The following is a 24,605-nucleotide window of genomic DNA, read 5'->3' as shown; positions in this document are numbered from 1 at the left end:
GGAACAACTTTAATTAATGAGCCAAAGCTATCTATGCTAGGCTCAGATGCAACATGCTGGGAACTGCTTTGCTCAGCTGCTCAACCAAAACAATTGAGGAGAATCAGCTAAGCAAGATACAAACTGAGTCCTACATTTGCTTATAGCTCACAGTACAGTCAGGGGAAGAGTCTGAAGGATTTGATCAACCACAGGTGCATTCAGAGTTAAAAGGAAATCTAAACAGCTGTTTTAAAAGCAATTGGGTTCAAGCAACTCTAAAGACTGGATGGCTTTAGGTTCTTGCCTTGGCAGCATGGCTGGGCCAAATCCTGACTAAAGTAACCCTCATCATTTAACTGCTATGCCATTTCCCACCTGGGAAATCAACACTGTCCATGGTGAGCACATTCTGCCTCCAGCTGACCTCCCATGCAGGATATGTTCTGCAGATTCCAGGACAGCTCCTTTCATTAGTAAGTAGTCTCATTAATTTACAAGTCCTGGTATATTTTGACACAACATTCCCACCAAAAGAACAGGAGACTGTGTGAGTTTACACAGTGCAGTAGCAAAACTTGAGTTGCAACATAATCATGTGCAAAATAAGCTGGTTCCTTCACAAGGGGCTGTTTCAACAGTGTTTGAGCTCAGAGGCAACACTGCCATGGAACCAGTTTGGACTACAGAAGTACTGGACTGCATTAACACCAGGACTGTGTCTTGTGCCCTGTGACAGCAAAGGAAAAACAAGATCTTACCAAAGAGTTGGCAGCTAACACAAAAGTCTGCCTAAAGCACAGCTCAAGGTATATGTTACATCAAAGAGCACATTAAACTACAAGTGCTTACTTTGCACAAGGATGCTGTGGTGATGCTTTTAAGTGCAACTGAGGAAAGGAAGTACTGATGCTTCTAGAGCCCTGCTGGTATTTGTATGCACTGGGAAAACCATGGTACTTTGTTTGGCAGGAACATACAACTGTTAAATTACAGGTGTTTTAGTGCTGGTTATCTGAAGGGATGAGCATTTTCCTGATAGTCTTGAACTGCAGCAGGATGACACCCCAGTGCAAACTCACCAGGATTCCTTCCCCACCCAGAGAGCATCAGATGATTTAGAATCCTGCAAAAACTCTTTAAGACACAAGCATCTGTTAACCTGTAATGGAAAGAGTTTACCTTAAGCTGTCCCACTACCATACTGAGTATACAGCTGTCAGGTGTAGGTTGGTGATCTTGTGCTGTGATGCTGTGTTGGATTTTTTGGAAAGGAAGGCTCTGCAAGGAGAAGAAAGCAAAATAAGGGAATGTACAGCCAGTGTGTTATTTAAGTGACCAAACAAAGATTGAGCAAATCCAACATTATCAAGTGTTAGACTATTTTGGTAGCACTGAGAGCTTCAGTTCACCTACAAGCTGAAAGTTCACATGGTGAAGCATCATTTAATGGACAGCTCCAACTTTTCTTCTTTGTTCAAGTGGCTGTGGATACAAAGGAAAGGTCACTGACCAAGACCCACTGTCCAGGACTTGAAATCCATATTTCCCCTGTTTTCTTTGAGAACACACATCCAAAACAGCAACATTCAGGGAACAGGGAGAAAGGAGGAGGAGGTAGAGACCAAAACCACACCTACTGAAAAGAAAGAAAAGCTTTCCATGCTGATGTAGCAGATGCAAGTGAGTCTGGAGTTAAGTGTGCAAAGCACACACTTGGAGAAACAGTAAACATGGGGGAGTAACTCTTCTCTTTCCACTGGAGACCACCTTCACATTCCAACCACACTCCAAGCAGTGAATATTATCATGGGGATCCCAGTCCTGTCAGACAAGTGCAGTATTGGCACTGTCTTATCAAAGACTGCATTAATGCCAGATGCTGTACAAGTGGCAGTTGATATATATGGCTGATACCCAGAGCCCAGGCAGAGCACTGGACAGCAGCATGTGGTCACCTCAACTCAGGCTGTACTTTTCACACCTTCACTTTGTTTCCCTGCTACATTAACAGGTTGAGGCAGACCCAAAAGTGCACTTTGACAAGTTCTGCATTTCACTCTGGTGGATGGAGTCTGAAAGGCTTCCTACAAGTCCCAGGTACAAGAACAGAAGATCTGAGTCCTACTGACAAGGATGTAAAGTATGGTCTTGGCTCTACAAGCTTAAGGCTCTAGGAAGAATAGCAGGAAGCTACCTCCTTACATAATAGATAACATAGAAACTGTGCAAGGATAAGGATCTGGAGAAGCAAAGGAAGTTGTAGTGGGTCTGGGACGGTAGTAATTTTCCACAGCAGCTCCTGCAGTGCTGTGCTTACTGTTGATATCAATATTATGACTACCGCTTGCACAACATCGGGGCTGTCCCTCCAGCATTCCTTCCCCCACCTTCACCAATAGCTGTGAGTGGGCATGATCTTGGGAGGGACTATGGCCAGGACAGCTGACCCAGGCTGACCAAGGAGATATTCCATACCATATGACGTCAGCTCAGGAATATAAACTGGGGGAAAGGAGCAGGAAGGGGAGGTGAGATTCATTTCTGGCCTTCCCAAAGCAACCGCTACGCGTACTGAAGCCCTGCTTCTCGGGAGGTGGCCGGACATCGCTGCTGATGGGAAGTAGAGAGTAACAGCTTTATCTGCTTCTGCTTTGCTTCCCGCGCGCGCGGCTTTGCTGCTTCTTTATTAAACTGCTTTTATCTCAACCCACGAGACTCCCATCTTATTTTCTCCCCTTCCCTGGCTTGCTTCTCGGGAGGTGGGGGGTAAAGCGGTGTGGTGGGCACCTGGCATCCAGCCAGGCTCAAACTACCACAGCCCTTTTGGCGCCCAACGTGGGGCGAGATAATAGCAGATTTACATTAACTGCATTGCAATTACAGTAAACCAATGAGAGCAAAGTTCCTGTGCTGGTCACGGAGCCTTGCTGTTATGCAGCTTATCTTACACTTTCTAATGTTTGGGAACATGATGCTCCTAACATTGACTCTCGGCTGTGCTTTAACCTTAATAGCTTTGCTAAGCTGGCTATATAATTTTTTGAAGAGGATGAAAGGGCCTGGGAACATGATGGCCCAAATAATAATAGCAAGTCTCATTCTGTTACTGATGAATTTAGTGTGCTGTGGGAGCTATCTTGTGGAGGCCATGGGGCAAAGCACCTCTTTCTCCTCAGCTCGGACTGATCTAGACAATTCTGTTACACAGACTTCCCACGTCCTTAGTCACCCTTATACGAGAGTTTTAATATTACTAATTAACATGGTTGGTATATTATATATCTTGTGGAATCTGGAGTCATCTGGGTATCAGAGAGTACAAATTTGCGATGGAAACATGTTAAAATGCCCCCTGAAGCGGTCAGTCCCTGGGTGGCAGGGTATGTGGATGAATTTAGGCAAATTCCTAGGACGGTTATCACCTCCTGTAATCTGGGATTTTACATCTGAACAGATAAAAAACCCTGCTTTACTGACACGCTACCTGATAGAAGGGTGTCTTACCTACCCTAATGAGGCCCATCAGGTTCAGGCACTATACTGGGGGCCTTGAGCAACAACAAGCTTTTCAACAAATTAAACAGGAAATAGCTCGTGCAGTCGCCCTTGGGCCCATCCGTACAGGACCAGATGTGCAGAATATCCTCTACACTGCCGCTGGAGAGCATGGTCTCACCTGGAGCCTCTGGCAGAAAACATCTGGAGAAACCCGAGGTCGACCATTAGGGTTTTGGAGCCGAGGATATCGAGGATCGGAAGCCCACTACACCCCAACTGAAAAAGAAATACTAGCAGCATATGAGGGACTTCGAGCTGCTTCAGAAGTCATTGGCACAGAAGCTCATCTCCTCTTGGCACCACGTCTGCCTGTGTTACACTGGATGTTCAAAGGGAAAACCCCTTCTATACATCATGCAACCAGCGCTACATGGAGTAAGTGGATGGCGTTGATTACACAACGATCTCGGCTGGGGAAATCTAATCGCCCAGGAATCCTGGAAGAAATCATGGACTGGCCAGAAGGCAGAGATTTTGGAGCATTGCCTGAGGAAGTAGCTCGCGCCCAAGAGGCACCACCATATAATGAATTGTCAGAAGATGAGAGGCATTATGCTTTGTTTACTGATGGATCCTGCCGCGTGGTAGGAAATCATCGTAAGTGGAAAGCTGCTGTGTGGAGTCCCACACGACGAGTTGTTGAGGCCACTGAAGGAGAAGGTGAGTCAAGTCAGTTTGCTGAAGTGAAGGCTATCCAACTAGCTCTAAAGATTGCAGAACGAGAGAAGTGGCCAGTACTCTATCTTTACACTGACTCCTGGATGGTGGCTAATGCTCTATGGGGATGGCTACAGCAATGGAAGAAGACCAACTGGCAGCGCAAGGGTAAACCCATCTGGGCTGCTGCATTATGGCAAGACATTGCTGCTCGGGTGGAAAATATGACTCTGAAAGTACGTCATGTAGATGCTCATGTGCCAAAAAGCCGTGCCAATGAAGAACAATGGAATAACCAACAGGTAGATAAAGCTGCTAAAATTGAACTAGCTCAGGTAGATCTAGACTGGGAGCGTAAAGGTGAGCTATTTATAGCTCGATGGGCCCATGAAACATCAGGACATCTGGGAAGAGATGCAACATATAGATGGGCTCGTGATCGAGGGGTGGACTTGACCATGGAAGCCATCACACAGGTCACCCATGAATGTGAAACGTGTGCCGCAATCAAGCGAGCCACACGAATCAAGTCTCCCTGGAACAGAGGCCGATGGCTGGGTTTTCAGTATGGTGAGGCCTGGCAAATTGACTATGTTGGACCACTACCACGAACACATCAAGGCAAGCGGTATATACTCACCATGGTGGAAGCAACTACTGGTTGGTTGGAAACATACTCTGTCAACCACGCCACTGCCCGAAATACTGTCTTGGGTCTTGAAAGGCAAGTTTTGTGGCGACACGGCACTCCAGAAAGAATTGAATCAGATAATGGAACTCATTTTCGAAATAATCTCATAAACTCCTGGGCAAAGAAACATGGCATTGAGTGGATATACCACATCCCCTATCACCCACAAGCCTCTGGAAAGATTGAGAGATATAATGGGTTACTAAAGACCATGTTGAGAGCACTGGGCAATGGGGCATGGAAGCAGTGGGATAAAAATTTAGCAGAAGCCACTTGGCTGGTCAATAGCAGAGGTTCAACTAACCGTCCTGGTCCTGCCCAAACAAAACCACTACATACTGTGGGAGGAGATAAGGTCCCCGTAGTGCACCCAGGGAAATGGCTGGGGAAGGCAGTATGGGTTGCACCTCCCATGGGAAAAGGCAAACCCATTCGTGGGATTGTCTTTGCTCAAGGGCCTGGCTGTACTTGGTGGGTGATGAGAAAGGATGGGGAAACTCGATGTGTACCTCAAGGAGACTTAACCTTGGGGGAAAAATAACCTGTTATGTGAGTTATCTGTTGTAGATGAACTTTGAAAGAAAAACCGAACAAGTGGACAAACCAAGCCGGTGCTGGTGCCCAACACTGAACATACTGTTTCCCCTGGCCTGGATATTCATCTTGATGGATGAGACAGAAGTTATGACCTGCTCCAGTGAACATCTACAGAGGATGAAAGATATAAGAATGTTGTTTGTTTGTTTGATGCAAGATGCAAGAGGGAATACAAGAATGATGTTTGTCTGTTGAAGAGTGGGGGTACTGGTTAATGAGAGTATATAAGAATGTATATGGATTGTTAAGATGGTTTGTCTGAGCATGACATAAATGGTATGGAATAAGGGGTGGAGACTGTAGTGGGTCTGGGACGGTAGTAATTTTCCACAGCAGCTCCTGCAGTGCTGTGCTTACTGTTGATATCAATATTATGACTACCGCTTGCACAACATCGGGGCTGTCCCTCCAGCATTCCTTCCCCCACCTTCACCAATAGCTGTGAGTGGGCATGATCTTGGGAGGGACTATGGCCAGGACAGCTGACCCAGGCTGACCAAGGAGATATTCCATACCATATGACGTCAGCTCAGGAATATAAACTGGGGGAAAGGAGCAGGAAGGGGAGGCGAGATTCATTTCTGGCCTTCCCAAAGCAACCGCTACGCGTACTGAAGCCCTGCTTCTCGGGAGGTGGCCGGACATCGCTGCTGATGGGAAGTAGAGAGTAACAGCTTATCTGCTTCTGCTTTGCTTCCCGCGCGCGCGGCTTTGCTGCTTATTTATTAAACTGCTTTTATCTCAACCCACGAGATTCCCATCTTATTTTCTCCCCTTCCCTGGCTTGCTTCTCGGGAGGTGGGGGGTAAAGCGGTGTGGTGGGCACCTGGCATCCAGCCAGGCTCAAACTACCACAGAAGTTCACAGAGCAGCCCTGTAATCAGAGGGACATTATTCAAGAACACTCTCTAATAAAGCCTGCAGTGTTTCTTGGCTGGGAGAACAATCCCAACCTACTCTGAACTGCAAAGTGAGCCAACCAGTTTGCAATATGGAATAGACATTTAGTAACAATCACCAACATACAGAGCAGTCTTTTCTGAACTACCAGCAGAGCGTTTTCCAGGGTCAAACCTGAGCATGCAATGTGTCTGCACAAGCACAGGCACTGCACACCCTTCCTTTGACAAAGGAGTACTGTGAGGCCTGATTCCACCTCAGCACAACAGCTTCTTGTTGAACAAGTCCTGCAAGAAATGTCTCTTGAAAGGACAAAAGGATGAAGGGGAATGAATGTGGTTGTATCCAGAACCCAGGTTTCAGTGTGACAAGATGCCAGTGAGCACTGAGATGGGAGAGGATGGAATAGTGTCACAGTTAAGAGCTCTGCAAGGTAGTGGCAAGGAACCAAAGACAAGGCTGGATAAGACAATGTCTCTTCCAAGTACCTGATTGTCCTCTGCAGAGGAAAGGATCCCAATAGCTGGCCAGCCCAGTGAGCTACTCATGTAATGCAGTAGGGGAAACCCCTCTGGAAGTAGGGTCAGCTGATGGGAAAGATCATTTTAGCACAGACAGAAGCTACCTCAAAAAGACAGTTTGATATGGACATCCATCTGTAGTGGAGAGAAGCATTTCTTAAGATGAGGAGTACAATAAAAGCAGCTAACAAGTGAGAAGCCACGAAACAACCAAGGCTTTTAGCATCCTCTAACACTAGAATTTGTCTGGGCTTTCACTACCCAAACCATGGAATCCTTCCTAAAGTCAGGTAACAGATATTGTGCAGGAATAAAGTCAAGTAGCTTAAACTCACTCCTGGCCACAAAGCTACCTGTCCCAGCTTTCTCCTTGGTTCAGGAGGTTCATAGTACTACAGGATTATCTTAAATGCTCTGTGTAAATCAGGCTGCCCTCTGATTAGGATATGCACTCTATCTGAATAAACAATTAACTCCAGCACCAAATAAAACAGAAGGAACAAGTGCCAAGTGCCCCTCTGTAGCAAGGTCCAGGTGCTGGCAAGGCAACATCTTCACAACCCTGTCCTACAGTAACAGCATCATCTGACAGCTGAAAAGGTGTCACAGTGCTGCTGTTACACAGCAGAGAACTTCCTGCCAAAGGAAATCCTGGCTCTTGGTGCTTGGTGAAGAACACACAACAGCAAAAAGGATCTCAGTGTCAAACTTCCCAGTGATCTGCTCAACTGAGTAAGAAGCTCCAGAAGCACAGCCAGAGCAGATGAGGATGTTCAGCTGGAACAGCAAACAGAGCCCAGTCCTGGGCTGAGTCCTGACAGGGGTGTGCTGAGAGGCACTGGAGTCACAGTAAGCTGATACAGCCCTGTCACAAGCCATGGCAGAGAGGCCATGGAATCATTTTGCTGCCATTTCCTCCTTTAAGCAGATGGATACAAGTCAGAAAAAGTCTCCCCAAGGCAAAGCAGCACTTACCAAGGCAGCCTGTGCAGCAGGCACATGAATCCACTGAGATCAACTGGCACCACAGACAGGGAAGGTAAAGGCTCTGGTGGGAAAAGGGGCTGATCTGCACTGGGACAGATCCAAGGCAGCAGTCTGAAACACTGTGGCCAAGCAAATGGCTTAGCTGGTTGGGTATCTAAATGGCTGCTAGCCCAGAAGTCTAAAGAACACTGAGTACACAAACAAGCAACTCTGGAGCTTGAGTATCTTCTCATCCAGAAGTGAGAAGTTGCAAGCTGTGCTTTTCTGAGGGGTGTGTGGCCTTCTCAAAGGCAATGCAGGCACCTAAACCACAGATCCAAGGGCAGACCTGACCCTTCACAGTGAAAGATGTCCTGGATGAAAGAGTGATCCCCAAACACAGAGGCAGTAGCTGTGCAACAAGACAAGTATCCAAGTTACAAAGATTTCTTCTTCTTCATGTGTAATAAGTGTGTTCTATCTGTCTGATACACCACGCTCTGAGCAGGATGGCCAGGGACATAAAGCATGTCCTCTGCATATCTTGCAAGCTTTCTAGTCTCATGACAGCTTATAAGTCCACTCCTTTTTAACAGAAACATGAGTTTACTCAGAAAGACAAAACTTCTCCAAGTTTAATTAACTGAGCCTGGAGTTTCAGTCCCTATGCAGTATGAAAAGCTTTTCTCTCACTTGCTGAAGAGGAAACACTGGTTTCAAAGTCCTGAACTCTAATTGCTTGGATCTGAAGAGCTGACAAATGCTGCACTGAGGATAACCCAGGTTCTCCACTACAGAACTTGCAGCTTATGTCTCAGAAAACAGATTGTTCCTTGCACTACTGTGTTTAGCCTCCACCACAGGCAGATCCAAAGAACAGTTTTGCTATTACTACTTCTTTGTCATGCTTTAAAGGAACAAAAAAACCCACCTTTCAATCCTCTAGATCACAGGGGCAGCTTGCAAATTGTATTTTAAAGGAAATCAATCTATCAATAATGTCAAATGGGACTGCAGTCACAAAACAACCTTGCACACCAATGGAGTCACCTGAGCACTGATACAGCCACTGGTGGAGCACCCCCTGCCCAGAACTACATCACAAGTAGTGTTTTCTGAAGACCCAAAAGTTGGAAGCACAAGTCCCTTATTCAAACAATTTAAACTGCTGAAGGTTTAACTCTAATTTTCAGAAGCATATGAACAGTTCTTCAGAACTGTCTCCCAAAGCATTCAGTAAGGGTTATGGACTTACAGAGAGTTTTTCAACAATAGCTGCCTTGCCCTGGAACTGCTGTCCTTCCCACGTAAGGCATGATGCATCAATCTGGGGGATTGAAAGGAAAAAAAGCAACATCATCAATCTGCTTAGGCAACTTTTAAGCAACCCTGCTGAGAGACTTGGTTTAGTTGGCATATATCCTTAGAATCCAGCTATTTGAAAACCACCTCAAAGGGAGATGGAAAGAAATCACAAAGGACAAGTGGAAAAAAGGAGTCTGGAATAATCAACAGTGATTGTAGCTCACAAGGGCAGCTTACAAATTGTGCTTTAAAACAAAGAAATCAATCAATAATGTCAAATGGAAGTGACTGAGGTGCTTCAGCCTATAAGAGCTTCCAGTGTATGAGACAGTGTATTCTGAGCGTGCTTTGTCAGGTGCAACAGCAACAGGCAAGTGGCTTTCTATTCAGCTTAGGGTACTCTGTTGAAACCAGAGTCACAACACTACACTGTTGACATAGCTCTGCCTTCCCAAATCCAAGTTTTTCCACAAATCCAGTTTTAAACCTTGTCAAACAGATTTAAATGGGTTTCCACTGAGCTCAAAGTGTGCCTGCTGCCATCTCCAAGCAGCACCCTCACCCTCTATATGATACCCCAAGTTCTTGTGCATCCTGTCACTAGTGGCTATTCCTTCTATTCTCTTGAGTTTAAATACTCAGGACATGATTCCTGGCTCTTTCCCACCCAACCTTCAACCCTCCCTGAAGCTCTGAACACCTCAGTAAACAGCAGATTCCAAAGAACTCCATTTTACACTTCCTTGTAGATTTCCAGGCCCTGTTTTTTGGCCCACACCATATTGAAAAGCCTTTTCTTCCACCTACAAATGCTGTGCTGAGCCTGCTCAACAGTCACAGCCACACTGAAAAAGCTTCTTGTCCTCCATGTATCATCAGAAGAAATCACACTAAAAGAACCAAAGAGGACCAAGGGTAATGGCACAAAGCATTTCAGGGTCACAGATGCAACCAAAAGCAGAGAGAAGAGCCTCTGAACACAGCCTCCAGTTTGCCCATATTCCTTTTAAGAGGGAACAGACTCTAATCTGAAGTCACATTGCAAATCATCTGGGCTGACATCACTTGTAGCATATCAGCCCCTGAGTTTGACAATGTAAGGAGCCAAGTGATGACACCAGGGACTGAGGCTCCATTCAAATTGCAGCCCTCACTTTCAGAAAGCCACAAAAGCAGAGAGGACCCAGAACCTGCCTTATGGAACCCACTTCAGGAATCAGCAGGTGAGCACAGTGGCACAGGATCCTCCTGATGTTTCAAAGAGCAGCAAGAGGACATAGATCAAGTTGGTGAGGAAACACAGCACAACTTCACCTGGTCCCTGATTAGCGTGCACCTGACTGCTATAGGTTACCTCCATATCCACTTGCTGCATCTGGGAGCAACAGCTTCAAGAGCAAAAAGCAACCCCATCTCTACCCCAAAAGCTCAAAAGATGAGCAAACTGCATGAAAATGAGAAAATATTTCATTTTAAGTAGCCCTACACCAAAAGCAGAAGTAGCCACAGCACCTTTCTGGGAAACAACTGCAGGGGCATAATGGTAAAACAAGGTTTGGACTTAGTACTCCAGCTCCTGTAACTCAATTCACAGCCTAAGTGACTGTCCCACATCCCTGCCTAAAACAGGTGACAACAGCTCAGTTGACTTGGTTTGCAGCACCAAAGGAGAAAAGTGAAACCTTGCAGTGGAAGGGTCATCCAGGAACACCAAACAAATCCAAGAGCTCTCTGCTGTGTTTCTGCATGCTGTTATAAAGTCTGTTCACTGCCACAGGGTCTCTGAAGGCAAAAGGTTCAACCAGTGAAAGTGCATCTCTGCTGAAGCTCCTCTCACTCAGGCAGCCTGTGACCTCAGTGCATTTTAGCTACACAAAACAGGGTCCCATCCTCCATAGATTAGGGACTCCACAAAACAACACACAGGGGTGACTAGCACAACAGCCCTCCTGACTGCACTGGCAGGGGCATCTCCATGGAATGGTGAATGGCAGAAAGACCCTGAGGGTGGAACAAGGCCATGTTTCCAGGAGTTTATATTAGCCTGTACTTATCACCCAACTTCAGAGCACTGCCTGTGTTTTGGTAATAACACAACAGAAATTGCTAAGTGCCTTTCTATTTAGAGCTGGGGATTGAACACAAGCTACTTGTTTTTCTTGCTGTCTAGGCTATCTCTACACAGCCTCTGGGCCAAAACAAGGCAACAATCTAGCAGAGAGCAAATGCCATCAGTACTGGTAGATACTGCTGAGGTATAAGGAGAGGTGTTGGATGGTGCTCTCCAACAGCTTCAGCCCTCAAGAGCTTGGTGAAACTTTACACTATTCATCTAGCAGATGAAAAACAGGTCAGAAAAACAGGATATGCTGCTGGAAGACTTGTAAGACTTGAGTGTCTTGCTGAAATGCCTCAGCCACACAGCAGCATTCCTCCCCACCAGTAACCAGCTCCCCAGGTAGAGCACTTTGCATGTTCTGGAGGAGTCTTCCCCCCAAACTAAAAGCTGATGTTCCTTGGGTATGGTAGAGTCTTTAACTTTAGAAACCCAATCTATTTTGCCCCAAATGAGGAGCAGATAGAAAACCTCATTTCTAAAGACATTTAAGCTGAATTTAAATCTAACAAAATCTAAATATATTAAACTAGATTCCAACTTTTGAAGCTATTTTGATGTTCTGAGGGATTTAGTACAGCATGAGATCCAAGAAACACTTGCAAGAACAGCTACACACAGAACAGGGCTGAAATCACATCCCATTTCAGGAGGGATCCAAGCAAATCCATGTCTGTGAATGAACAGCAAACTCAGGCTAAGCATAACTGCTTTTACAGAGAATGTCATCAAAGGGTCATCACCAGCCCTCCCTCCCCCCAAGCCACCACCTACAGACAGCTGGGGGTTTGACAAGTCTGACTGCCTCCAGATAAGGCAGAGAAAGCTCAAAATAGAAGTGCAAAAGAAACACAGTAAATAAAAGTAAGCATGATTGCACTGACTGTCATTCTGGAGTCAAAATAAAACCCACTACATGCATTCCCACACACTGAAATAGTGAAACCTTGGCAGAGGGCCCCAGCCCCCTTGGTGTGGATACTTACATATATTGCTCCTAACTGAGTCCTGTCTGCATCAAAAAGCTGGTAGTAATGTTGTACGAAGCTGGACCCAATCTGCTCCCAGATAGGCTTGTCTCCCATTCTGAATCCTCACCTAAAGCTGTAAAACAACAACAAAAGCATAGTCAGAAAGAACAGTCACATGGTGAGGGTGAGGGAGCCCTGGCCCAGGCTGCCCAGGGAGGGTGTGGAGGTTCCTTCCTTGGAGGGCTTCAAACCCCACCTGGACACGTTCCTGTGTGACCTGATCTAGGTGGGAGCTGCTTCTGCAGGGGGTTGGGCTGGATGAGCTCTAAAGGTCCCTTCCAGCCCCCACCATCCTGTGACTCTATGATCAATAACCATAGCACTTGGTTAGTGTATTAAGCACCAGTAAACACAGATCCTCTCAGCTGGCCAGGACTTTTCCTTGGAAGAAGTAGGACGAATCTCACCTCTGCATCCCAGACTTATGTGAAATCAAACTCTTGGATGCCAGATGGTTTAATTTCTTATTATAGCACTTGGTTCCTAGAGCTATTTCTGTGTGAGGTCACAACTCACTTACCAAAGCAGAGAACAAGAACAAAACTGAGTGAGTGTTACCACCTTGTACCAACATATTCCAAACCTGACACCATCTGAACAAGCTGGCAAGCACTTGCTGTGTCAACTTGATCTCCTTTACTGCAAACAACTGACATGTTAATATGGATTGTCTGCAAGTGGCTTACACCAACTGATTTATCTGTTCAGGTCCTCAGGTATTTCACCATCCACAGGTTGTTTTAAGGAAGAGCATCCTTTTGATGGGACACAACAGGAGTTAACTCACTAGCTCTGCTTAACATAAGCTTGCTTTCCTCATGCCCTGTCACTAAGGCTGAAGTATAATCAACACTTCTCTTTGAAACTGTAGCAATTTCAAGACACAAACCTTGATTTTTCACAGTGGTGAGACTCTGCAGTCCCCAGTGAAGGTACTGGAAGCTAAGAGGTATCATGCACTTCTAACATCAGTCCTTCTATTTCAGAGGGACTAAACATGCAGTATGTGCAGAGCCACTCCAGAAACTCTCATGCATCATCAGGACAGATGATCACTGATCAATACACACATGAACAGGACAGATGATCACTGATCAGTACAGATAGATCAGGACAGATGATCACTGATCAGTACACACATGAGCACTACAGATGATCACTGATCAGTACACACATGACCACTACAGATGATCACTGATCAGTACAGATGACCACTACAGATGGTCACTGATCAGTACACACACGAGCACTACAGATGATCACTGATCAGTACATACATGACCACTACAGATGATCACTGATCAGTACACACACGAGCACTACAGATGATCACTGATCAGTACACACACGAGCACTACAGATGATCACTGATCAGTACAGATGACCACTACAGATGATCACTGATCAGTACAGATGAGCACTACAGATGATCACTGATCAGTACACACGAGCACTACAGATGATCACTGATCAGTACAGATGACCACTACAGATGATCACTGATCAGTACACACGAGCACTACAGATGATCACTGATCAGTACACACATGACCACTACAGATGATCACTGATCAGTACACACATGAGCACTACAGATGATCACTGATCAGTACAGATGACCACTACAGATGGTCACTGATCAGTACACACATGAGCACTACAGATGATCACTGATCAGTACACACATGACCACTACAGATGGTCACTGATCAGTACAGATGACCACTACAGATGGTCACTGATCAGTACACACACGAGCACTACAGATGATCACTGATCAGTACACACATGACCACTACAGATGATCACTGATCAGTACACACACGAGCACTACAGATGATCACTGATCAGTACAGATGACCACTACAGATGATCACTGATCAGTACACACATGACCACTACAGATGATCACTTCACCACCTCATTACATTTTTCAAGACAGCAAATTCCTTTCTTTCCTTATCCCAATATCTTTCTGTGAGACTAAAAACTTGTGCTAAAAGTCAAAACATAACGATGCCATGCTCAAACCCCACTACATTATGCTTTAAAGCTGAGTTTACTTCAAGCAAACTACATCACCTTTGCTAAACATCAAGATCTACCAGTCTCTAGTCCCTCTTTGCAGTTCCTGACCAGGAACCCTTGAACTCCAGGTCTATATTGCACTCTGAGTCTGGAAAGCATCTGAGGTGTGAAATTCTGCTTTAGGATACCAGACATGACAGCTGTTTTGGCTTCCATTAAGTTATCCATGTACCTGTTTAGGATTTGACAAAACCCTAAGAGAAGCAAAACCAACTCTCCACAGTGAGTGTTCCCAGGCCTAGCTTTCAGTGCAGAGACAGACAGGAATGCTCTTTACATATTTTAGGCCTTTGGCTGTTTGAGCTTTACTCATACAAACAGGAACCTCAATGGAGTTCAAACCCTAGGCCAGAACATTTAAGGTTACACAAATTTGGCAAGACTTACAGATGAGCAAATAGCTTTTATTAGATCAAAGGTGTAACAGGAGGCAGCATGCAAGTTTTCAGGGCAGTAAATTCAACTGCCAAAGTAAAACATAAAACCAAGCTAGAGCTTGGACACCCACACTACTTGTGGGAGAAGAGGGTTGGCAACTGTGGATCAGAGAATGTGACAATGGAAAGAACTGGCAAGGTTCTCCCTGCTGAGAAAAGGATGGATGGTTTATAGCCTGTGAGGAGAGGTTCAGCAAGAGCTTTCCTTGTGCCACTGCACCACAAAACACAACACAGACTCCACAGTTTCTGACATCCAGCTGATGCTGGCTGTGTGTTACTTCTCAAAGGCACTTTAGAAATTCATTTTATTGAAGGATGAGGCAAAATATGAACTTAAGATAGCAACATACCTATCCCATTTTTAAACACCCTTATTTCAGTATCATCCATCTAGGCAACACAGTCAAGAGCAAACTCAGCTCTCCTGCACACTAACATAGACTGAAAACTCAAACACTTGTTGCCACATAACTAATATCTGAACTGCTCAAAAAAAACCTACAGTCTGGCATCAGTCACCACTACACATGCTTCATTCATACTTGCAATACATGACAGCCTGAGAGAGTTTTACCTGGTGGGGTCACTGCTCTGGGAAAGCAGATCACAAATTTCAAATCCATCCAAGTACAACAGGTTTAAAAACCAAGATACACACAGCCCAGACAACTTCATCTGTCTCTTGACAAGAGAAGTTGATTGATTGCACATCCATGATGGCCACATACCAGTCTGACCTGGAGCAGATGTAGAAATCAAACTTCAGCTAGTATTAAAGGATTTTATGTTGAAAGAAAACCACCCCAAAGCCGTTGCATCAGCTCCCTGCAATGTTCAGCGAGTGATGCCCAGCCTGCTCTTAGGGAGGACTCTCACATCTTGTTTGGAAAAATCAGCAGGACTTGGATTCAGCTTTGAAGGCTGTCATTTCCAATCCAGACTTGCAGGTACCTGGAAACATGCAGTTTAGAGGGGCTGTGGTGGAGCCAACCACCAGTCCAACTAAAAACTGCTTCTGTTCTCTTTCTATGGCTTGTCATAGCTTCAACTTCAACCCGTCACTATCAAGTACCACTCCTAAACACTCAAGTGCCAATCCAGTTGACTGATGTTAAACAGCCACACATGGAAGCTGTGAACAGCAAAACTCACCAGCTCATCCTCCTGAAGCTAAATTAGCTAAACTCAGTTCCCCCTCATGATGTGTATTCACCCATCACAGCAACCTGAGGTCACACTGTAGGCCAGCACAGTGGCTTTCAACTCCCCAAGGAACAGCAGCCTCATCAAGCACCAGATGCCTTCTGTTCAATCCTGAAACTGCAAGAAAGTCTTCCAGGCTGCATGAACTTTGTAATTATTTTAAATACAGAAAGGAGCAGCGTGGGTTCTAAAACTAAAAGTTACAGTGAGAGCTTGCTACATCATTCTAACAGGTAAAATACTGTTAAACTGAAATGGAAATGCCAGGATAAATTTGACCAGTTCTGATGTTGATTTTGCCAGAAGTGAGAACCAAACAATTTATATATGGGTTTCCTGAACAATCTCACTCTACCTGGCATGGTTTTCTACTTTCCTTTTCTGATTTGTCACCTTCTCCTCTATGCTGTCTCATGTTTTCTGCCTGTGATCACAGATGTAAGAAGCTTAGAGAGGTACCTAAAGAAAGAACAATGTAGGAATGATCTGTGTCATCAAGCCCAGTTCCTTTCAATGAGACACAATCCACATGAGATTGCACTGATACATTTATCAGGCTGTTTCAAGGAGATAAAAGTAATAGAAAAGGCTTTTGAGATCTATTCCAAAGCTAGGAAGAATGCACATGTTGTGGTGCTGTCAGACAGCAGGACAACTCAGACATGCCTCAGAGCCATCCAGCCAAATCTACCCATGGCTCACTCAAAGTTTGGTGACAGAGGCAACAACATGCCCCACATATTAACAATATCTCATATTAAGCCAGATAAAAGAAGATTCAATAAGCTAGAAAGTACATAAGGTGCAGCACACCTGGCCTTTCAAAGGCACCTGCTGAAAGTCACCACTGTAGAAGTGTATTATTGGCTATTCCACCTTAGTTCCTCATGGAAAAGGTCATGGTTTCCTTAAGCTAATTCATTTTCATTCCTATGTCACTTCACATCTACCTCATCACATCCACTGAAGAACACCACAGTCCACTAGGTTAACAGCTTCTTCCTAAGAGCCCAGCAGCAGAGACAAGCTACCACAGTCTAATACTAAACTCACATTTCTCACTTAAGTTCTTGGAATCTGATCATATTAAAGGATTCATCCACACCTCAGACACCACTCAACAGTCAGTGCTCAAGCTGAAACAGCACACAAAAGCTGCAGCTGCCAGGAACTTTCTCTCTCCAACAGGTACATGGTGTTGCTGCAGAGCTGGGATCACTGCTCCACAGGAGACTGCTCCACCGTGACATCTAAAGCACATTTTCCAGTACCTTTGCCAGGCTGCACGCTGACACATCCCCAAGAGCAAATTCCAGCCCTCTACACATCCCACCTGGCTTTCTACTAATCTCATCTTACAAAGTACCATGGTATCCCCAGTACCTTCATTCCCTGTTGACCTGCTGCACAGTGATTTGAGGTACACAGCATTCCTGAAGGCACAGCACAGCTCTCGTGTACAGCTTCCCCCAGCACAGGAGAGGGAATTCAGACTCTAAACCACGCAGAATTTCCCAGCTCCCCACAACATCAGACCTTCCTACAGGCAGTCCCAGACTCACAACATCAGCAGGATTTCCACAGGGCCCCACAAGGCTGATAGCCCAGCCAACACAGTTCATACTGTCCCATGCTTCTTCAACCTTGCCCAATCATCCAAGGCTACACTACTGTATCCCCACTTCCCCACAGGTTCCTCCAGCTTGTGTCCTGTGCCACCAGCCATGCTGGTCCAGCAGAGAGAAGACTGTCTGGTTTAAGCTCCTCCTTATGTGCTTTGACAGTTGTCAGATGCCACCAATATGATGTGAAGCTGCATGACCCAGAGAACAGAAGCACTAAGGAGGAAGATGCATCAAGGTATGAGACAGAGCAGGACTGGAAGAGAACAGAGCCTTCACATGGGACACAAGTGGCCATGAATTAGACTAGGGATACACTGGCCTTGGGCAGGAGGTTTTTTGTGCACAACAATCAAGAAACACAGAACCCTTCCCACTGCCTGTCCCAGGTTAGGTGTTCTTACCCACACTCATCCTCTTCCTTCTCTGCCTTAACCAGGTGTGAGCACAAACACTGTCAGACTGCTAATAACTCCTAAGGGGAGCATTATCCCTCAAAAACCCATTCCTGCAAAATGTCTGGATGAAACCTCTTCCCATTGCTTCCTTCAAACAAGGATGCCCTGTTAGCATGCTGCAGCACAAAGTCTGTCTCTCTGCTCAAGCAGCATCAAGAGCTCCTCAGAGGTGTAACCTGAGGAACAGCCACCTTTTCAGTTGGCTGAAAGTAGAAAGTGTCCTGCTGACAGACAAATAAACAGCTTGCTTTTCCTGAAGCATGGAAGCACTAGTGACATTTGGAACAGGCAGCCTATTGTCACATCTTTGCAGTATGGAGAAAGATCAATTGTTTCAACTGACACTTGTATTTCCTGCATTATCAGACCTGGACACATGCAAGTTTGCTGCTATCAGTTCTAAAGAATTAAGTCTTTTTGAATTCAAGCATAGCAGACCTGCACTCCTATAAAAATCCTACCTTTTCTGAACATGCCAATGAAAACTGGTGTGTGCAATAGTAAAGTATAACACATTGCTAAAGAAAAAGCAGGTGGTCACTTGGGGACCATGTTTATGAACCAAGCTGCAAACAAAGAGTCAATGAACAATCACCACAGGCAAACATGCTCAGTAAAGACTTTCTGATCTGGAGAACAAAGAAAGAAAACACTGAAATTGAAGTGGAAAAACCCCTAACTAATAAATGCTAACATGCTAGTGGTGAAAAAAAACCCCATCTGTTATCCAGTTGTGACTACACTGAGTCCATAAGTAATCAGAGCATAAATAAACCACACTCCCTGGATATTAAAGCCAGCCCTACACACCACTGCACCAAAGTTAGACCATCTTCAGATTTAATTCAATCCTGTTCTCTGGAAGACTTGAAAACCAGTGTAACAAGAGAACACTGATGTAACAAGAGAACACTGATGCTCCCTTTAAAATCACTGCTGTGGGTTCAGAGGTACATGTGAATCCGTGGCAAACATGAGTTAGACCATCAGTTGCTACATCCTTCACTACTGATTAACAAGAGCAACTAAGGACAATGAAAGAGCTCTCAGATGCTTCAGCTCCTGTTATTCATGTAATTTCTACCACATGTATAGTTGTGATTGCTCAGATTAAAGTGTGTAGACTGCAGTTAAAAAAGTAAAGCAGTAAACTGTTTTTAGACTACTTTCCCTTCAATCTCCTTTCTATGGCCACTAAAGCTTCCAAGGGTAGGAGTGGCTCCTGTGCACACTTTCTAGGAACACAATGGGACCAGCACCATGGGACCAGTTAATCTTCTCTCAAACAGATTCAGATCTATTTGACTGCACTAAGAAGCATTTGATAACAGATGAGCTTCCTCTAGCAAAGGTGTACACTCCCAACAGAGGAAAAGCTGCAAGTTAGCACGGAACCATTCCGTTTGTGAGGGACCTCCTCCAGCTCAAAGCAGGGCCAGACCCAGTTGCCCACACCTTTATCCACTTTGACCCCCAAAAGCTCTGATGATGGAGACCACATGACCTCTGTGGGCAGCCTGTTCCAGTGCTGGACCAACCTCACGCAGAGGGCAGAGGACTCCCTCCTGATTCAATGTATTGCCCCTTATCTCCTGTCCTCCCACCAAGTATCCCTGAGAAAAGTCTGGCTCCATATTCCTGATAATGGCCTGGCAGATACTGGAGGCCACGTTGAAATCCCACATGAGCCTTCCCTAAGCTGAACAAGCCCAGGCCAGGCAGAAGGCACATTAACACAAGGGTGATGAAATACTGGAACTTGCTTGGGGACGTCATACATCATCAGTCCTTCATCTTAAACACACTGTACCTCTTTTGGAGAGCTCCCAGCTTAGTGGTCAACCTTTCTCCACTTGAAAGCCTATCAAATTTCCAGTTGAGAAGCAAACACATGCATTCAGAGAGTGAAAGAAGGGCTTCTCTCAGGTATCCTTGCTATGATCTCCATAGTAGCCAACTGATCCACAGAGGGCAACGAGCTGAAAATTACTGCTCTGGGCCAATCAGAAATGATTGATTTCAGCACAGACTTTCATTGAGTAATTGCTGTGGGCTGCACTGTGCAAGAAAATACATTGTTATAAATACTCTTTCAGATCTAATAATAATTAAGTCTGGATACACAACAGTGGAAGGATAGCAAGGGAGAAAGGGGAAGAGTGACGAGGCACAGGCTGTTTCCTTCTGAAAAACAGGGAAAAGAAATTGACTTTCCCCTCCTCAGTCTTTTTATTCTTCTCTTGCAACTTCATTAAAACAAATTAATGCAGGAATTCTGTTAGCCTGAAGTGTATTTTTTTGTTACAGATGTCAGCAAGTACAAGGCCACTGGTAAATAAAATAGAATGATAGAATGGTGGGGGTTGGAAGGGACCTTTAGAGATCATCCAGTCCAACCTCCTCCAGAAGCAGGGTCACCTAGATCAGGTCACACAGGAACATGTCCAGGTGGGTCTTGAAGCCCTCCAAGGAAGGAGCCTCCACACCCTCCCTGGGCAGCCTGTGCCAGGGCTCCCTCACCTGAACAGTAAAATAGGCTTTTCTTATGTTTAAGTGGAACTTGTTGTGTTCCAGCTTCATCCCATTACCCCTTGTCCTGTTACTATCTACTATAGAAAAGAGGGATGTCCCACCCTCCTGACACCCACCCTTTTGATATTTATAAATGTTAATAAGATCTCCCCTCAGTCTCCTCTTCTCCAGACTGAACAGCCCCAGGTCCTGCAGCCTTTCCTCATATGAAAGATGTTCCAGTCCCCTGATCATCTTGGTGTCCCTGCACTGGCCTCTGTCCAGCAGTTCCCTGTCCCTCTGCAGCTGGGGAGCCCAGAACTGGACACAGGACTCCAGATGAGGCCTCAGCAGGGCAGAGCAGAGGGGAACAGAACCTCCCTGGCCCTGCTGCCCACACTCTTGACGTCCCCAGGCTGCCATTGGCTTCTTGGCCACAAGGGCACATTGCTGCCTCATATTTAGCTTATTATCAATCAGGTCTCCCAGGTCTCTCTCCGCAGAGCTGCTCTTCAGCAGTTTGACCCCCAGCCTGTGCTGGTGCAGGGGGTTGTTCCTTCCCAGATGCAGGACTCTGTCCTTGTTGAACCTCAGGAGGTTCCTCTCTGCCCAACTCTCCAGCCGGACAAGATCCCGCTGAATGGCAGCACAGAGAGAAACACACAGAGAAGCTTTCACTACACCTACAGCTTGACACTCATCCTCTCTGCAGCCTGACCACTGAGGGTCACAAAGAGTCAACCAAGATGAGTTTCAGATGTATAGACATATATTAGCTACAACTGGAGAGGAAGACATTGTTTTGTTGTGAAGCAATAGCCACAATGCTACATATCTGTCATTTTTTTCCCACATACAAACCAAAAATTGGGTTCAAGTTTGCAAGGCTGAAGCCACATTTCTCCTCCTCAGGATGAACCCAACACTGTTTGATGTTAAAGCAACAGAGGCACAGGGGAACAGGAGGGGAGAAACGTTGTACTGCATATTTCTTTACCTTACAGGCACAGTAACATAGCATTTAATCTCCAAGAAACAGCAGAACACAAGATATTTCTATCTGCTTGTCTCTATCACAACAATTGTTTCAGGTTAAGAGAAAATAAGGATCTGATTTTTAAGCTACAGAACCAAAAGACACTTTGTTTTAGCTGTAGCCTGTTCTTTATCAAATCATTACTTCTAACTTAACCAGGCTCGTTCATGAACTCCAGCAAAATAGCATTCAGTATCCATCTTTACTCTATTTGGAACTTCTGCCAACTCCTGCAATTTGACCCTTGTGAGTTTTCTTGTGCTTCACATTTGAAAAGAATCACTCAAAGTAGCTCACTGTGTAAATAACAGCCCTGTGTTAGATAGCACAAAGGTACTCATCCCTAAAAACACAACCCTGAGTACCTTGGTGCAGCAGTAAATGCAAGAGGACCAAGATAACATTGCTGTTGTGCATTATATGGCCCCACAACAGGAGGTTTAGCCACAGAATTCCTCTGTGACTGCCTGGCAACATTCAAAATACAAAAAACCTCCTCCAACATGCCCTGTGATCTGCAAGTTGTTCATGTATCCAAGCAGAGCTTGCTATCCCTCACCTCCACACGACTGGGATCAAGTCTTTGGTTGAGCCACAACTTTCCAAGATATATCTGGGAGAGGGATACAAAAACACCACCTAAACTTTTGCTATGGTATCTCCCCATCTTACACTTCCAAACCCACACATTTTCCCCCCTACTTTGCTTCCTGCTTCCAGAAACATGGTGTATAAGCACTCAAATTGGTCACACACAAATATGAACATGAGAATTGCCTGTGAAGCCACAGCACCTCGAGTTTTAAAACAACTGCAAGGAATCCTACTCACACCACCCAATAACACATAGTGCAATGCTTACACAAAACATACACTGCACCACCAGCCAACCCTATTATCGACAGAGACAACAGAAACCCCAGCAGAGAACCACAGAAAGTTGTTCCCACTGGCATTTTTCTAAAGAGATGAACAAACACAGGTGAGAAAGTAAATCTATTTCAAATCACCTACCAAATAACTTGCAATCATTTAGAGAAGAACGTGAAATTAGGACCCCAGGGGGAAAGTAAATCATCTAAAAGTGAGCAAAATATCACTACACTTTAAATTAGATGATGTATTTCACTGGTATTGATACCATATACAGAATTTTTCCTACTGAGTTCATGTGTGAGCTACTCTAGGTGGTGCTGCTCTGGCAGGGGGGTTGGACTGGATGAGCTCTAGAGGTCCCTTCCAGCCCTTGAGATTTGGTGACTCTGCATGGAGACTGGTGAAATGCCTTTTTTGCTGTTGTTGCTAAAAGAAAACTTAAAGTCACCACACAGAGAAAGCATTGCTTCAACACAACCTCTCCCAGCGAGAGGGAAATCAAGAGAGTGCCAACTTGAGAAGGCAGCTGAATAAGGAATCGGATTGAGCTTCTCAGCAACTGATTCCTGTTGAAGCCTTTACCTGGGCTTTGTTCCAGTTGGGCCACAGCACAACTTGTATGCCACAAACCCAACTCTAAAAGACATGCTTATGCTGGAAATGATGGGCTTCAAATGAGAACAAACAGTTGGAGCACTGTGACAGCCTGCCTTCGACAGGTAACTGCATTTGCATCGCTAGAATTGCCTTCAGAAAACTATCTCATCTTAACAAAGCACAACACATGCTCCTTGCCACTGCAAATTTGTGCAGGTTCTGATTGTTTTTAAAGCTAAAAGGTGACGACAGCTACAGAGGTGGAAGAAAAATCCTTCTTCTCATAGAATTACACCAGAAACTGGCAACTCCAAAGCAAAACCGAGACAGATCACTGAGCACAGGCACTTGCACCACTTTTACTCCAAAAAAGCACATCTTTCATTTTCTAGATGACAAAGTGATCCAACCACATCAGAACAACTTCGGTCCTCGAACAAGCTCCCGTCGATGCAGTGATACGGTAAGAGCACCAGAGCACAAAACACTCGAAGTAGAAAGCATACCGGAGCACACCTTCCACGCTGCACAAATCACCTCCTTGCAGCTCGGAGTTCACCCTCTCCTCCCTGCTATACCAAGCCATGGCAAAACAAGGCAAAAGGACCGACGGGCACCAGGCTACGTGCCGAGGAGAAGCCTTGAGAAAAGCCATGAGCACGTCGGAGCAGCGGCAAAGGACAGGACTCCTGGGAAGAGCCGGCGGCTGGCGCAGGCTGGGCACGCCGGTGCTCGGCGAGGCTGAGGAGCAGCCTTCAACCTCCCCGTTGGAGATCTGCTCCCGAAGGCTGCGGCCCGGGCTCCTCCTCACTCCCTCCGGCCGCTCCACCCCCCCCAGCCCACCTGCCCACACGCGGGGCCCCGCCGAGCCGCGCCCGCCATCCCCCGCCCCCCCCGGTCCCGGGAGGAGCCGGCAGCAGCAGCTCAGCTCCCCGTGCCGTTCGGAACGGCCGCCGGGCCCTTGCCGCCGCCCCCAGGGGACCGCGCTGCCGGCGCCTCAAAGACGGGGAAGGTCAGGGCGGCTCCGACCGCCGGCTCCTGCTCAGCCCGGCCCGCGGCCGCCAGCAGCGCCCCGCGCCGGGGCTGGGGCCGGGCCCCGGGGCCGCAGCCGCCTCTCGCGGGGTGGGGCGGCGCCATGCGGCGTCCCGCCGGCTCCCGGGCCCACTCCCGCCGCCCCACCGGCACGCGGCGCCGCCCCGCCCCCCGCACTTACCCCACAGCTCCCACTATGGCGGCGGCGGCCCCGTGCGCGGCGCGAACCCCCGCAGCCTCCCTCGCCCGCGCTCCCCGCCCCGCCCCGCCTCGCCCCGCCCCGCCCCGGCGCCGCCGCCCCGCGGCACGCCGGGACGGCGAGTCCCGCTGGCCGCCGCAGCGCGCTGTGGGAGGGGCGGGGAGGACTACAACTCCCGACGTGCCCCGCGCGGCCGCCCGCGGTGGCTCGTTCGAATGG

General features: G+C 46.4%; 1 protein-coding gene across 1 annotated transcript in view; it reads right to left on the bottom strand.

Annotated features, from left to right (window-relative positions):
• The window catches only part of NUTF2 (nuclear transport factor 2), a 31,713-nt gene extending 7,265 nt beyond the window's left edge, over positions 1–24,448 (bottom strand). Inside the window, exons 1-4 of the mRNA XM_062007731.1 lie at positions 24,369–24,448; positions 12,280–12,397; positions 9,128–9,199; positions 1,162–1,260 (exon numbers count right to left, since the gene is read on the bottom strand). Of these exons, the coding sequence (XP_061863715.1) occupies positions 1,162–1,260; positions 9,128–9,199; positions 12,280–12,378 (270 nt within the window). The 5' untranslated portion in view covers positions 12,379–12,397; positions 24,369–24,448. The remainder of the gene's footprint in view (positions 1–1,161; positions 1,261–9,127; positions 9,200–12,279; positions 12,398–24,368) is intronic.
• Between the last annotated feature and the right edge of the window lie 157 nt (positions 24,449–24,605).

The sequence above is a fragment of the Colius striatus genome, chromosome 14, assembly GCF_028858725.1.
Source record: "Colius striatus isolate bColStr4 chromosome 14, bColStr4.1.hap1, whole genome shotgun sequence".
NCBI lineage: Eukaryota > Metazoa > Chordata > Aves > Coliiformes > Coliidae > Colius > Colius striatus.
This window is presented reverse-complemented; position numbering and strand designations above follow the sequence as displayed.